This window comes from Eurypyga helias, unplaced genomic scaffold, assembly GCF_000690775.1.
Source record: "Eurypyga helias isolate BGI_N326 unplaced genomic scaffold, ASM69077v1 scaffold5162, whole genome shotgun sequence".
NCBI classification, from domain to species: domain Eukaryota; kingdom Metazoa; phylum Chordata; class Aves; order Eurypygiformes; family Eurypygidae; genus Eurypyga; species Eurypyga helias.
This window is the reverse complement of record NW_010235220.1, coordinates 76,025-90,232: the sequence shown is the minus strand read 5'-3', so window position 1 is coordinate 90,232 and position 14,208 is coordinate 76,025. Positions and strand designations below refer to the sequence as shown.

Here is a 14,208-nt window from a genome sequence, read left to right as displayed (position 1 = left end):
CTCCCCATGCTCAGCCCCAGCATGGCAGGGGGAGGTCTGCCGTGATCGCTCGCCTGGTGCAGCAGCAACTGTGGGGCTCTCCAAGATGCCGCTGGATGCGTCTCCCACCCGCAGGGCTCCTGCGGAGTCTGGGGGCGGGTGTTAATGGGTACAGAGCTTGGGGTGTAGCGTAACCATCCCCCCAGATGGGACCTGCGGCTCCCGATGCTCTGACAGACGGAGCGAAGGAGGCAGGGAAGAAGTTAATGGGTACAGAGCTTGGGGCGTAGCGTAACCACCCGCCCAGATGGGACCTGCAGCTCCCGATGCTCTGACAGAACGGAGCGAAGGAGGCAGGGAAGAAAGGCTCTCGCTGCCTTGTGGGGGGTCCTGACCCACCTGGGATGGGGGGAGCTTTGAGGCAGAGCCATCCTTGAACCCCAGCTTTTGTGAGAGGAGACAAGCCATAATAAGCACAAGGTTTGCCTGTTAGTCAGCAGTGGAAGGCTTGGGGCCAGCCTGTGCTGTTAATACCTGAAACAGAAGAGTCCATATCTCCATAAAACGCCTCCCCAGGACAGCCGGGAGCAGCTTTTCTGCATACACGGCGGGAGCTGTGCCCAGGCCATGGAGGTCTCGCCCTTTGAGGGGCTCAGTTTTGCTGGAGTCATGGTCCCTGTGGCCTGAGGAAAGGCACCCACATGGGTGTGGAAGCTGCCGGCCGCTGCAGCCCCACTACAGCACATGCACGTCGAGGGCGACGAGCAGAAGAGGTGTTTTGTCTCCCCCAGAGCCAGGGGCTCCATGACGGCACGTGTCATCCAGCAGCACTCCACAGGGTCCAGCCGTGCAGCCACCCCAGTTCCACCCAGCCAAAACACAGTCCAGCTTTGTCCATATGTAATCAGTTCTTTAGGTATTAAAAAATGTGCATGGACGATGGTTGATAAGAAAATGTCTGATTATAATCAGCTAATTATTTTTCCCATATGCTAAGCATTCACTCGAGCTCTAATCATTATGAATAAATACATTTTCAGTTTATGCTGTATGTCATTCAGTGCTGGACATTTCTCAGCTTGCACACCCTCCTTGTACAGTTCCAGCATTATTCAGAAGAGACCTTTGCTAGATGTATCGTGGACATGGAGACATCCTGCTCACTGGTCCAGTGTCTTGCAACTCCCAGGAATGTCTGAAAGACAGCAGCAGTGGTCCCAGGTGATCCATTACCCAGACTTCTCCTGTATGGAGGATAGACTGTCCACTAAGCTCCTGAAACTTTTTGGGGACAAAATTTGTATTTTGGAAAGCAGAGGTAACACTTGTGAAGGAGTCTGTACTTCATACTTGATGTCATCTGAAAGCGAAGAACCCCTGGAAATCTGTGTGTAGCGGTAGTTTGTATGAAAAGTGACTGTGCGATGAAAGCGTTCCTCAGCTGAAGAGAAGTGTGATGTGAGGATAATGGACTCCAGAAAAGCAGCGGCACCAGCCTCAGGGGACCAGAGCAGGGAGTGTCTCTTGGGAAGGGAATCTGAAGGATAAAAGAGCCGCTGCCAAAAGGGATGATACTAAAGGCACAACAGCAAACTGTGTCTGTGCAAGAGAAGGCTCAGAAGCGTGGGAAGAGAGCACTGAGGCTGCATCAGGAGCTCTTTGAGGATCCAAAATCAGAAGCTGCGGTCACACAAAAGGCAGAAAGAAGAGCCTGCAACTAATGAAGAGTTTCTAGAAATCACTCAGGCATGGGGAGCCGTCAGAGCTGAACCCCAGGATGACCATGGAGATACCAAAGGCAACAAGACATGGATCCATAAGCATATGCAAAATAAGAAGAACAAGGCAAGTCTAAGAGCTCAAATAATATTTGATACAAAAAGGGCCAAAGAGTTAAATGTTGCCTTTGTTTCAGTCTTCAAAACTTAAATAATTTTAATGAGGAGAGAGGAGCCCAGGGCAGAATCAGAAAAGAACAGACTCAAAAATATTCAAACGAGTTAGCTCTGTCCTTGTCAGCACGTCCTAATGAACTTCAGAGGAAGCTGCAGGAGCAGTCTCTGACCCATGAGCATTTCATCATCAGGAACTCGGGGCGGATGCAGGAGGTGCCAGGCAGCTGGGGAAATGCAGGCAGAGTACCTAGCTTTCCATATAATCTCTGTCATTAAAGAAGGTAGGAGCTGAGGATCAAGGAAACCAAGGGCAAATCAGCTTAACTGATTCACAGAAAGATAATAGAATATTTTTTTAACTAACCAGTTGATGAGCAGGAGAGTTTAACCATATCTAATTGGGGAGGGTAATTGTTCTAGTGGCTAAGGGGGAAGGAGTCGGTTTGATATGCTGTGACTTGGGCAATGCTTTTGGTGCTTTGCCTTAAGATTCTCCTAAACAAACCACAGAAATGTGGTCTGCATTAAGTACCTGTAACATGGGTGTACAGCCACTCAAGAAACTGCTTTCTCAGTCGTTGTCAGTGGTGTACTGGAAACACGTTTTAAGTAGGACTGTTTTGGACTCTGCTCTCTTCAGTGTTTTTATTAATGGCTTAGATAATGAAATAGGAAGCACTGTTATAAAAGTCACAGATGACACCAAGCTTGAAAAGGCTGCAAACACTCTGGAGGATCCGATCAGCATTTGAAATGATCTTGGCAGATTGGAGAAATCCACAAGATGGAACTGAATAAAGAGAAGTGCAAAGCACTACACTTATAAGGAGAAATCAGAATCCCAAACACAAGCTGGACCAGGCAGTCACACTGCTGAATACAGAGATTCTGTATCAGTTTATTTCATCAGGATATCGAAAGCAAAGTGGGGTGTACAGTGCTGATTCTGCACCTCTCTGCTCTGGGGACTGTACCCTCCTGGGGAGTTCACTTGCAGAAAAAGGGGGACGACATGAAGAGGTTCTGGAGATGAATGAGTGAGGAGAGGGAGGGCATTATTTGATTCCCTGCCTGGTCAACTCCAGTGTTCACATCTCCAATCTCCAAATCAGCCCAAGTGCAGAGTCCCACTGGCGCCACAAGCTAACTTTCAATCATGAATCTACCTCTCCCCACTCCCTTGTTCACCCTCTTCCCTGTTGCCTGCAGAACACAGCTCTGCAGCCTTGAGTCTCAGCTACTGGAGGACTTCAAGATGCTGGGTTGCTTAATATTCAGCTGGAACTGCCCCTGCCACAGTGTTGAGGGATGCCAGATACTAGGTGTCCCTTTCCCAGCCCATATTTGCAGGAAAAGGTCCCTCTGGCTCTCTTTCCCAGCTTATCACCAGGGGCTATCTTGCATCATGGACGAAGGATACAGTACAGGGGATTGCGCCAAAAAACAGCGTGAAGGGTCCAGTGAGAGCTCTGTGACTCATCTCCCACATCCTGTGAGGTACTTGTGCAGTTTGGATGAGGCAGAGATTCATGGTTATTTCTAAAGCGCTTTTTGGAGTGAAGTGATCTCATGAGGACTGAGAATTTGGGAAGTGGTGGGGCAGCCTAACTTGAGCAAATGCAGAGAGCAGAGCAAAAGTGAGTACACTTTACTGTACCACACTAGAAACCTATGTTTGGGGAACACAGCTGGGCCTAAGGAGAGCATCTGTGGCTAGGTGTGCCCTCTACAGCGTGCTGAGCCCATCAGGGAAACATCGCTCTTCTGGCTTCATTTTCACACCCCTCATATACTTTTGGCTGCTGCTGGAGGTGGGATGTTGTGATAGACAGGCCAGTACAGCCACTTTCCTGCTTTTAGGTTAAGATAAAAGGTGGCTAAGGATGGAGCATATGGGATGAGATTAAGGCAAAGAGCTAAGTGAGGGCTGAGCGGCTGGAGCTTTGGAAACAGAAGTGGGGGAATTGAGTTTGCCAGAAAAGCTGAAAGAATTCACAGAAAGGGAGGGAAGGGTTGGTGTACAAAATGATGTCAACAGAGGGAAAGCAACAGAGTGCAATGAAAGTGTTACTCCCAGGAGGTTTGGTTTGCCTTGGCCGGAGCCACCGCTGCTGTGGATACAAACATTAAGTTTTGATCACAGCTGCCCTAATCTTCCCCTGACACCCAGCAATGAAAGCAATAGAAAAAGGCTAAAGCACAGCAGCTGTCTGGCTAAGGTGAAACTGCATCTGGAAAGGAAACTGAAGGGGAAAGTGCAGCTGCAGGTGGAAACAAGAGGTGACAGCTCAGGTGGCAGGACAGGGGCTTTAGGAGAAGCAGGACAGAGTAACTGGCTGGAACAGACTGTGAATTTTCCTCCTGTAGTTAATGTGGGTGACAGCGCAGGGGTGATGTACCACTCACTGTCAGCAGAAGCCTTGTTTTGGTGATTTCTTTACTGGCAGAGAGGAGACACCGTTCCCGCCCCAAGAATTATCCTGTCTCTTTCAAAAAGGTGCACAGCGACTGTTGGAATAAAAGGAAGCTTATTTAGAGGCTGAAAGTCCTGGTGAAAAGATCACTTGGTGACAGACAATGTGCAGGAGGTGACTGCTGCTCATTTCTGGGAAACTGCTGCCCCAAAGTTGCATTAAATTGGAAGCTCACAGCTGCTCGGGTTAATCTCACAGGATGGTGGTATGCCAGCTGATCCTCCCCTGCCCATCCAGAGGCACTGTCGCAGTTGTTCTTGTTCCATCTGGGTTTTGCCCATCTTCTTCCAACAGCCCTTCTAGCCACTGGGCTGAGGAACCTCTCCCTTGACCACAGACCCACTGTTGGCAATGCACCTCTGTCCCGGCTGAGCCCAGGAGACAAAGGGCCACCTGCACACAGCCCATATGTGTCCACCCTCAGTACCAAGAACATTCCCTTGCACAGAGACTGCCCACATGATGTGGTGTGGGCAGGTACTGCAAGGCTCAGAGAAATCCTGCAGTGATATGAGCCTTAGCTTGGGCCATGATACTCACCCTTGGTCATGCTCCCCTTTCTCTCAGAGTCCAGACGCTCAGAGTTAGCTGTGGCAATTAGTAGAACATGGAAATTAAATTGCTTCCACCAGTGCTAGCTCCGTGGCAGACTGCACCTCAGTCATCTGGAAAAGAAACAGTCCAGTTATGGCTGGGTCACTTACTGTGATAGTTTTGCATAAGGGCAGCGGTTAGGTGCTGGGTACTCCCCCATGTATAATGAATGAAAGGAAGCATAAGATAACAGCGTAAGCAACATGTAGAGTTTTGGTATAATCTGTTGCCAAGGTTTTGTTGTGTTTTCCTGTGCTGTGAAGCACAAAGCAGCTTCTCATCTCTGGGAAGTGATCCCTGCACCCAGGGTAATCACCAGTCACTCCTGCCTGGACTGCACAGAGCTCCACAGGGCTGACCGTGATCTGACCCTCTGCATGGACTCAATAAAACCACAAGAGAAAGACCAAGGAAGGCTAATATATCAAACGATTGAACACAGTGAAAAGAGATAAGTATGGTTTCCTGTACATATTGTTCCAGATTCAGCGTGTGTTAATTCGGAGCAGTGCACTGGGTTAGCCCTACCATGTTAGCTCAGAAATACTGTGTCTCGTCCTGGGAACAGCACAGCCACATCAATGTGGCAATGCAGGCAGAAGCATTAGAATTTTCTTTTGTGGGCTTTTCTGCCAGGTGAATGACCCCATCACATAATGTGGGCTGTCTCCAGCCACAGAGCCACCTAGAAAATCTTTTTGTGGCACAAGCCAGCACAAGTAGAAATGTCTGAGAATTCAAGAATGGCCACAGCTCTGTCTAGACAGCTGCCCTGTTTCCATCAGTGGCCAGGAACAGGCATAAGAGTGAAATAAGAACAAGACAAGTGTATATTACAGTTCCCCTGAATACTTCTTCCAGCATTCAACAGTTTTCAGCTCAAGGAATTTGTTCTGATGCTGGTCCAGCCAGGTCTCTACATGAGAAAATGGGAATGAGGACAGCACATCTTCAGTGCCCATGTACCATAGGAGTTTCATTTCACCAACACCACAAAGAAGGGATTCCGTGGACCAGGCAACAATCTGGACCAACACATTTTGAATTAAATTCACAGAGATTTTCCTTCCAAAGAGGATGGTTTTCACAAAGGATCCGTTAAGAACAGATTTTGTGAAGCAGAAGAGGGCAAGATAAACTGTGGAGGAGTGGAAAAGGACCAGGCCACTACCAGAATCCATCAGAAATTCTCATAGAGATGTTTCTGCATTGAAAAGAGAGAAGTGCACGGAGAAGTTCACGCCAACCTGCTCTCTTCCCTGCATACACAAGATTTGGCTTATGGAAAAACTGCTTCTAGACAGACACTTCTAGTTGAATACAGTTCTCCCTGAAGGATTTCCCACTTAGACCTGGCCTTTAATTGGAAAGTTTCACCTCTGTAAACAAGAATGATCCTCGAGGGAGGGGTGTTTCTGGAAGGGGATGCACAGAGCTGAACGTAGGAATTCCAATCCTAATTTATCTCAGGCAAACAAAATTTGTTTCGATGGGAGCATTAAGCGTCCTGCAGCTTGATATAAACTGATGGACTCTTGCTTACTCTTGGCATTTACTCTTGCAAATGAATCACTGTTACTTCCGCCTCCCTGCCCACCCCTCCACTTGGTTCCTTTTTAATTTTACAGCTTCCTGAGCTTGACACTGGGAAATCGATAAGTAATTTAGAGCCCAGTAAATACAGGCGAAAACAAGTTATTTTGTACTTTTATAAATATTTGGAAACCAAAATTATCTAAGAAAACAGGTGCTCAGTTGACTCAGCAACCCATCCATCAGCATCACACAGTTAATTGCATAAGATCATAAACATTTATAATTAGAAGGCAAACAAACAAGAATTTTATAAACAGCCCTCTTGAATCAGGCTGCACATTAAATATTTGTGATAAGGTAATTAAGAATAGATTTACAATCCTGGCTCAGTGTTTAATACTTCAGAGAATGGATTTGATTCTATGGAGAATGCACTACAGCCAAGGAGAAAACATTCCATTTCGGCTCTTTTATCAGAAGCTTAAAGTAGTCTCAGAGAAACATTGGCTCTGTCATTGATCAGGGTGGAATTTCATTCATTACAGATCAGACAGCTCATTTAAATATATGTCTAATGTCCCTTGTCATGGGCTGATCCACTTCAGGCCTGCTTCAAAGCTCTGTCTCCTTGGCCAGATCTGCAGGTTTTCCCTAAGTCCTGCTTTTTATAGCTGATGCTTTGATCAGAAGATGTTAGAATTCTCAACCATGTTTCAAAATAGGGAGGAAAACCCACATTTTTCTATTATGACATCATGGTGTTGGGTTATGAAAAGCTGGCATCACCACAGGATTATAGCTGTGCAGTCTCAGTGGTCTGTGGGAACCAGAGGGAAGCTCTCTCTCGTGCTGAACTGCCAAACACCATTCTCTGTCCCAAAATAGCCAGATCTCCCTACTATCCAGTGTAATTACTTCCACAGCCAGTAAGCAGGTTCAGCACCCCATTACAATGAATGTGAGAGTCCCCCTGGAGATAATCTGTGATCAAGTCAGCAGGGCTTCTAGTCATGCTTAAAACCAGAAAGACTAGAAACTCCATCTCTACTGAAGCTAGGGTTTAAACTCTGCAAAATCAGATGCAGACTCTAAGAAACCAGGTGGCTGCATCCCATCAGTAAGTAAGGGGGAGATCAGCCCTAAGGGTCGGATGACCTTCAGATATTTTGGGGTTTGATATAGCACAGGTTGACTCCAGTAAGTATCTGCCATCAGAAACTAGAACAGTCTGGAAAAGGTAGGTGGAGGCCGTAGAACTTGATTCATCAGGGATGGCCGTAAACCACTTCATTGTGTGGCGACCATCATCTCTCCACTCACTGCTCGTCCAGGCAACCTCCTCGTTTAGGCATGATTTTGCTGCTTATTTCTTGTGGGTCTTTCGTTCTTTGCTCTTGTATTTATCTACTTGCAACATTCAGGCAAGATAGCTGCTCTTTCTAGAAATATTTCTGATAATCTTGATTCTAACCAAGAATGGTGAAGCCATCACTGTTAAGAAGCTCTCCATGTGCTAATTCACCTGGTCCTACCTGCTGGTCCGGCTTCGGTTATGTGGGACACAAAGGCACTTCCCTACAGGCAGGTTGCTGCAAAACAAGGTGACTCAGTCCCCTTCATCCTGCATAAATCCCACTCTCTAGCAAAGCTTGTTCATTATATTACCGTGTGTCAGCTAAGCCGGTCTCCGTGAGATGTTGCAGCTACCTCCATCCTCAGTGGAGAAGAACAGCGGGGTGTTGCAGTCACTGTTGGACCTAGTGCTGTCAAGGGGTCTAGCCAAAGCCAGGGAGCTTCAGTGGTAACAAAGCGTTGATACTCAACTACTGCCATTGTCTAAACTGCTTCCAGCATTGTTTATTTCTTCCGTTTTCTTGCAAGGGTGGAGAGGACTTGCTGGGAGCAGCGCTCACTGGTGGGTGGCAGGGCCTGAGCTGCTCGCTCTCTTTGAAATGCGGGGACCTTTTAGAAGTCAGGTGTCTTACAGCCCATTGCCACCCCCAACCACCGGCTCTGGTACGTGCAGGACATACGCATGGCGTGCGCGCTCAGCGCACACACAGTGTAAGTTCATTAAGCGTGTCACTTCCCCCGTTGGAAGGGAGTGATGACGGACGATGAGGTACCTGCTCGGTGGACGAGCAGAACTTTGCCTAGGATGACAAACCATTTACCGCTGCAGACAGACCTTTTTTCTTCTCGATTGCCACCTCTGGCCTCCGAGTGCGTGTCTGCTCTGCTGCTGTGTGTGTGGGGAGAGGCTCGGGCTGTGCACGCGCATGACGCTGGTGCAGCAGACGTCACCAGCACATCAGATCCAGTTCCACCCCCTCCAAACACATGCCGTTAGCTCGGTGAATCATGCCTGTGCAGCAAGCAAAACTAGTCCAGTGATAGATAAACCTCGGGCGTTTATTGGTAAACAGATGCTGTTTGGCTGTAAGAGCATAACTCACTCTGCTGCGTTTACGATCCGTTTATTGATTGCTGAGATAAAGCTGTAATCCTTTTAACTCAGGGGAAAGGGATCCAGCAGAGCAGGAGCACCGGCACTCTGCCAGCTGGTAACTAAGATGCGTGATTTATCGTTGGATAAACGCCGGCTGAGGGAGAGCTGAGCAACCAGCTAGCTGGGGGCAGGATGCTGGGGTAGGTTTATGGTTCTTTCTAAAGTTTTGTTTCTGTTATATGTTTATTTCTTTCCCCCTTCCCTCCAGGTCTAATAATACACGAAGGGCCCTCGGTTTACCGGATTTTTAAACGGTGGCAGGCGGTCAATCAGCAGTGGAAAGTGCTGAACTATGACAAAACAAAGGACATGGAGGAACAAAAAACAGGGACCAGGACAAATCAGCGCCCCTCCTCCCAAACCACCCACTCGTCCTCCACTGGTGGTACAGCCACTAACTCCGCTCCAGCCGACAGCGGGGCACAGGCTGCCGGCCATGCCACCGGCACCCTCTCTGACCACCACTGTGCTTACACCATCCTGCATATACTCAGCCACCTGAGGCCTCACGAACAGAGGAGTCAGTCTAGTAGTAACAGAGAGCTCGTCATGAGGGTCACGACGGTCTGAGCCGAGGAATTCAGGAGGCCTTAACACGAAGCGGAGGAGACAAAGAACTCAAAAAGCAGAGGAGCATGGTGTGCCTTTTTCTTTCCTTTTTTTCTTTTTCTTTTTTTTTTTTTTTTTTTTTTTTCCCTCCTCTCCTTTTCTTTTTTGGTAACTGCACAAGATATAAGAGGCGGCACCTGGCCAGCTGAGGAAAAAAGCAGGTGGAGGGAGAGCTGCACACTCATGCTAAAGAGGTTAACGTTTTCCAGCCAGTTTAAAAAAAAAAAAGAAAAAAAGAAAAAAAAACCAACACCACAAATCACAGGAAAAAAAACCCAACAAAACAAGTGCAATACAGACTACAAACTGAGTAGGCAGAGTTCTGGGGAAGCAGAGGAACAGACGGTTTAGCATGTCTTACAAATCCTATTACCTGGAATAGGAAACGCTCTGTACGCACCCCCGTACACACACGCACGCACACACAAACACACACACGCAGTGTGAGATTCATAAAAACAAGGAAGGGAATGAAATATTTGGAGTATTTTTTATTTTCCAGACTGTGATTAACCAGGGCTATGAGTTGTTTTGTTTCATGAGTAACTCTGGAGCCTTGTTTGATTTACTATAGGATATCTGAAGTGAAATGGCGGGGGGTTTTTCAGGATTGATTTATAGAACGAGAGATGGAATCATCCCACCAAGAAAATCTAACAAAACCTAGGCATACCCAAATTTCACCAAAAATCCTGTTTTTTTCATAATGTTCCTGACAAGGGGTTTGTGAGGGTGGAACCGGGAGGGAGGGGAGGGCACTCCGTGACCTTTAATCGACATATAGGCATTTTTGGCAAATTTTGTACAAACGCTCTGCAGATGTTTCAAGCACAAGTACTGGTGTGATTTATGCCTTCATTACCCCAAATCCAGCACCCAAATCTTGCCACTCACACAAGTCATTTTCCATGCAGACATTCCAGGTTAATTTCCTTCCGTTTTACTCCGCTCGCAAGAAGCTGACCCATCTCAGTGGGTTTCTGCTTCCTTGCTGATTCAGACACTCATGCATTAGAGACTTACATCTTTTTTTTTTTTTCTTCAGTGTCTGTATCCCTGCTGCTCGATTTGCAACAGTCTCACTCAGTCTTGTAGGCTGAGCCTTTCACATCCGGTCTGTTAGTTTATTACAGAGTCTATTCCATTCAATCATTCCAGAAAGAGTTAGTCTGAAGAGGGAGCACAGTTGTTGATCAAACATGTAACACTTCTAATAAGTCTCCTTCTCTGGGATATATCCTCGAAGGTACTGGTTGCTCTTCAGGAACATTCTCTTTCAATGCACAATGGCTGAATCATTTGTGGATATTAAAGGGACACTGTCAAGTACTTTTTAAATAGTTTTTAGGGTTTGGGCTTTTTTTACTCTCCATTGTTTGTAATATTCTCTTACAAGCTTGAAAATAAAATTTCTTTCCCTACTGATTTTGTCCTTTTCCATTTGGGCACGTATCGTTCTCTCTAGTCACCCCGTTCCTTTCACCATCCCCACATTTCTCCTCCCCACTTCTCCTCTGTGACATGAGGAAATCCATGTTACTGATTTACTGCTGACTGTCCTCGCTCTCTGGAGGGTATGTCCCAGCTATACGGGGTTGAGCTGTTTTGCCAGTGCAGCTGCCACAAAGGGAGTGTAAGACCAGGAACCCTAAAAATGCAGAGATTAGCTAATAGAGGAGCAACAGCTCAGCAATCCCAAAACAATGAGCCTGTTGTGATTGAGCCTGAACCTGGCTCCCCTCAAAATTGAGGTCAGAACTTCAGCCAAACTGCACCCATTTAGCAGCAGTGCTGAGCAACGCTGCACAATGGCTGTGTCCAACTGCCCACCGTCACCCTACCAGCACCTCCTGCAGCTTCTGCTGGAGCCAGGGCAAAGGCGAGCCAGCAGCTCCATTGGCAGCCAGGCTGTCACGGGTCAGGTGTCTGGATCAGGGAAGGTGTCAAACATCGGGGTTTCAACACACCAGCCATTCTGCAGCATTGAAGATGGAGGTTAGCATCTTAAGGCAGGTTGCATTTTTCACCTCGGTTACTTGACAGTGTCCCTTTGAATATCAGAATGCAACAGAACAGGTACTTCTCTGGCAGAGACTGTGGGAGGTGGAACACCGGCCAAGAAAGCTGACTTACCGTGGCCCCATGTGAACCAGCATGGGTCCTGAGCCCACTGTACCTTTAACTGTCCAATCTTACTATCTACCAAAGAGTGCTTTTGGCAGAGGGGAGGGGAGGGAGGGGAAATTCCGATCATCTCTAAAAGCAGCTACCCCCAGAATGAAGGTGTTGCAACGAACGGTCTCTGGAAGAACTGCTTCTGATCCACAGTAGAGAAACCTGGCCAAAGCGAGCAAACACAGCAGCCTCTTGCCCCCATGCCTGTCCTGGAAGCTGTCCTCATTCCAAGAGATGAGTAATTTTGGTGGTTTTGGGAAAGAGGAAGCATACACAGACAAAAGGACAGCTATCAAACATGACGTTGTTTCTCTCCCTGCCCTCTGTTCATTTAATATGGAGAAGTCAAATTCCTTTAATTTGGCTAATGGCTAAACGTTTATGAGGTCAGAAGCACAACTTGCCATGAAAGAGCGGTGTGATCTAGTACTCTGAGCACACAGGACTCTGCATACTCTCACTCCAGCTCTGCCACCGACTCTGTAGCCTTGGGCTGTTTGGCTCAGTCCCCCCTCCATGCAAAGGGGGAATAACAATACGTACCTACCTCACAGGGGTGTTGTGAGAATCCACGTTGGTAAAGCCTGCTGAAGTGCTAAGTCCACCACCGGTAGTCGCGACGCACGTGGTGGGGGTGAGCAGCGCTGCCCTTTTGCTGGTTACAGTCCGAATCACTCAGCGGGAGTCCCACCGGCCCTCTCCCGCTCGGAGATCCTCCCTGATCCGAAGCGGAGGGTGTTGTCCGGGTGCCCTCTCCTCCATTGCATGACATTTTAAGCAGCTGTGAGGTGCAGGGTAGTGACAGACATGAAGTCCTACTTGACCAGGGATTTGCTACAACGTTTTCTATATCTGTGGGGTTTGTTGGTTTGGTTTTTCCATATATTGTGCTTAGAAATAAACTTTCCACTTAGGGCTGGCGGTTTGGGGTCTCTTCTGTTGCATGGCAATGTATACAAGTCTTATTGTCTGTCTTACTGTGCAAATGATCCCGCAGCCCAGTTTCACAGATGGGTAAGGTCTGAGCCTTTTCACAGCGGCGTAAGACTCCAAAGCCTGTCTAGACTGTTTAATATTTAAACAACACTATGAACCTGTCAATTGTATGTGTTCTGTGCAATACAAAGCATGTCATTAGCTGGCTTGATGGGCAGAGGGGCTAAAGGAAGGCCAAAACTTGTTCCAAGAGCTTCATATATGTGCCAGCACGGAGCCGAAGGGCTGCCACCAGCAAAGCAAACTCGGGGAAGCCATTGGAAACTGTTTCCAGAACAGTTTACTCCAGAACAAGGTACTTCTGAGTTTATGAACTTCTAGGCTGCCAACCTGAGAGAACAAGTGCAAATTTAGGGTGGGGGTTGGGGTTTTGGAGTCTCTTTTTCTTTCCTCTCCAAAGTATTGATGGCAGAAATGCCGACGAGGGTCTCTTCCTTCCGTAGCACAGTTCTCTCATCCGTCACAACCTCCTTGTGCCATCCCCTTTGTGCTACTATGCAGGACTTTAAGAGGTGCAAATGGAGACAGTACGCTCCTGAGACATGCAAAGTACATCGTGTATTGGGGGATTCTAGCAGACAGAAGAGATGGGGCAGAGCTACACTAGGCATAGCATAAGAAGGCATCTCTTCTTCCCCACGTCATTCCTCCAGCCTTGTCTGCTGGGTTCCTCAACGGACATTCTCTGTATTTTGTTACAAAACAGTCAGACCAGCATCCACTGACAAACAAAGCTTGCAGAGTTTGGCAGCTGTTTCTCCCAGAGGAGAAAATTCCAGGTCTTATCACTGTTGAGACCCCTCAGTTCTTGGGCTTTGTGGTCCTCCAACACCATCTGGGGGTGGTCAGTGTGGAGGACTGTGTTTAGCCATCCTCAGAAATCGTGTTTGTGGTCCTCCTCATTCTTGTGATTTCTGCTAGTCCCCTGATTTTCTGTCAGTTTTGATGGGTCTTTCTGGTAAAGCTCTTCCGGTTATGCTCTTCAGAGGTGTTTTGTCCTTTGTCAGTTGCCAATGCTATTCTTGCCTACTGAAATATCATTGCTGGCCTCCAACTTTCACAGCTCTTCCATTCTTGCCATCCAGTCTCAGTAAATACCCACTGCCAAGTTCAGACTCTTCCTCTGTGCCTGCAATGGCTCAAGCACATGCACTAACCCAAGGGTCATCAGAGAACACAGGGACCATGAAGAATCTGAAGGTCTGCATAACCATCATCCATATTCTTCACTTACCCAGTCTCAGTGCCTGCTGTTAATTGGTTGCCACAAAACCCCCATAATGCTAGCAAAACCCATATACCCAGCTAACACCTGCTTTCCTGTTTTGAATATCAGAAGTCGTGGACTGTTTTTCAAGTAAATCAGGTGTGCTCCCTGTTGTGGTTTCACAAGAAAGGTGCTGAAGTGGTCCGTGTCTTCCCTTGCCATGATGGGTGACCC

General features: G+C 47.5%; 1 protein-coding gene across 1 annotated transcript in view; it reads left to right on the top strand.

Moving 5' to 3' along the window:
• MARCH4 (membrane-associated ring finger (C3HC4) 4, E3 ubiquitin protein ligase) overlaps positions 1 to 9,811 on the top strand; it is a 29,933-nt gene extending 20,122 nt beyond the window's left edge. Inside the window, exon 4 of the mRNA XM_010146667.1 lies at positions 9,196 to 9,811. Coding sequence (XP_010144969.1) covers positions 9,196 to 9,557 — 362 coding nt within the window. The 3' untranslated portion in view covers positions 9,558 to 9,811. The remainder of the gene's footprint in view (positions 1 to 9,195) is intronic.
• The last annotated feature ends 4,397 nt before the right edge of the window (positions 9,812 to 14,208 follow it).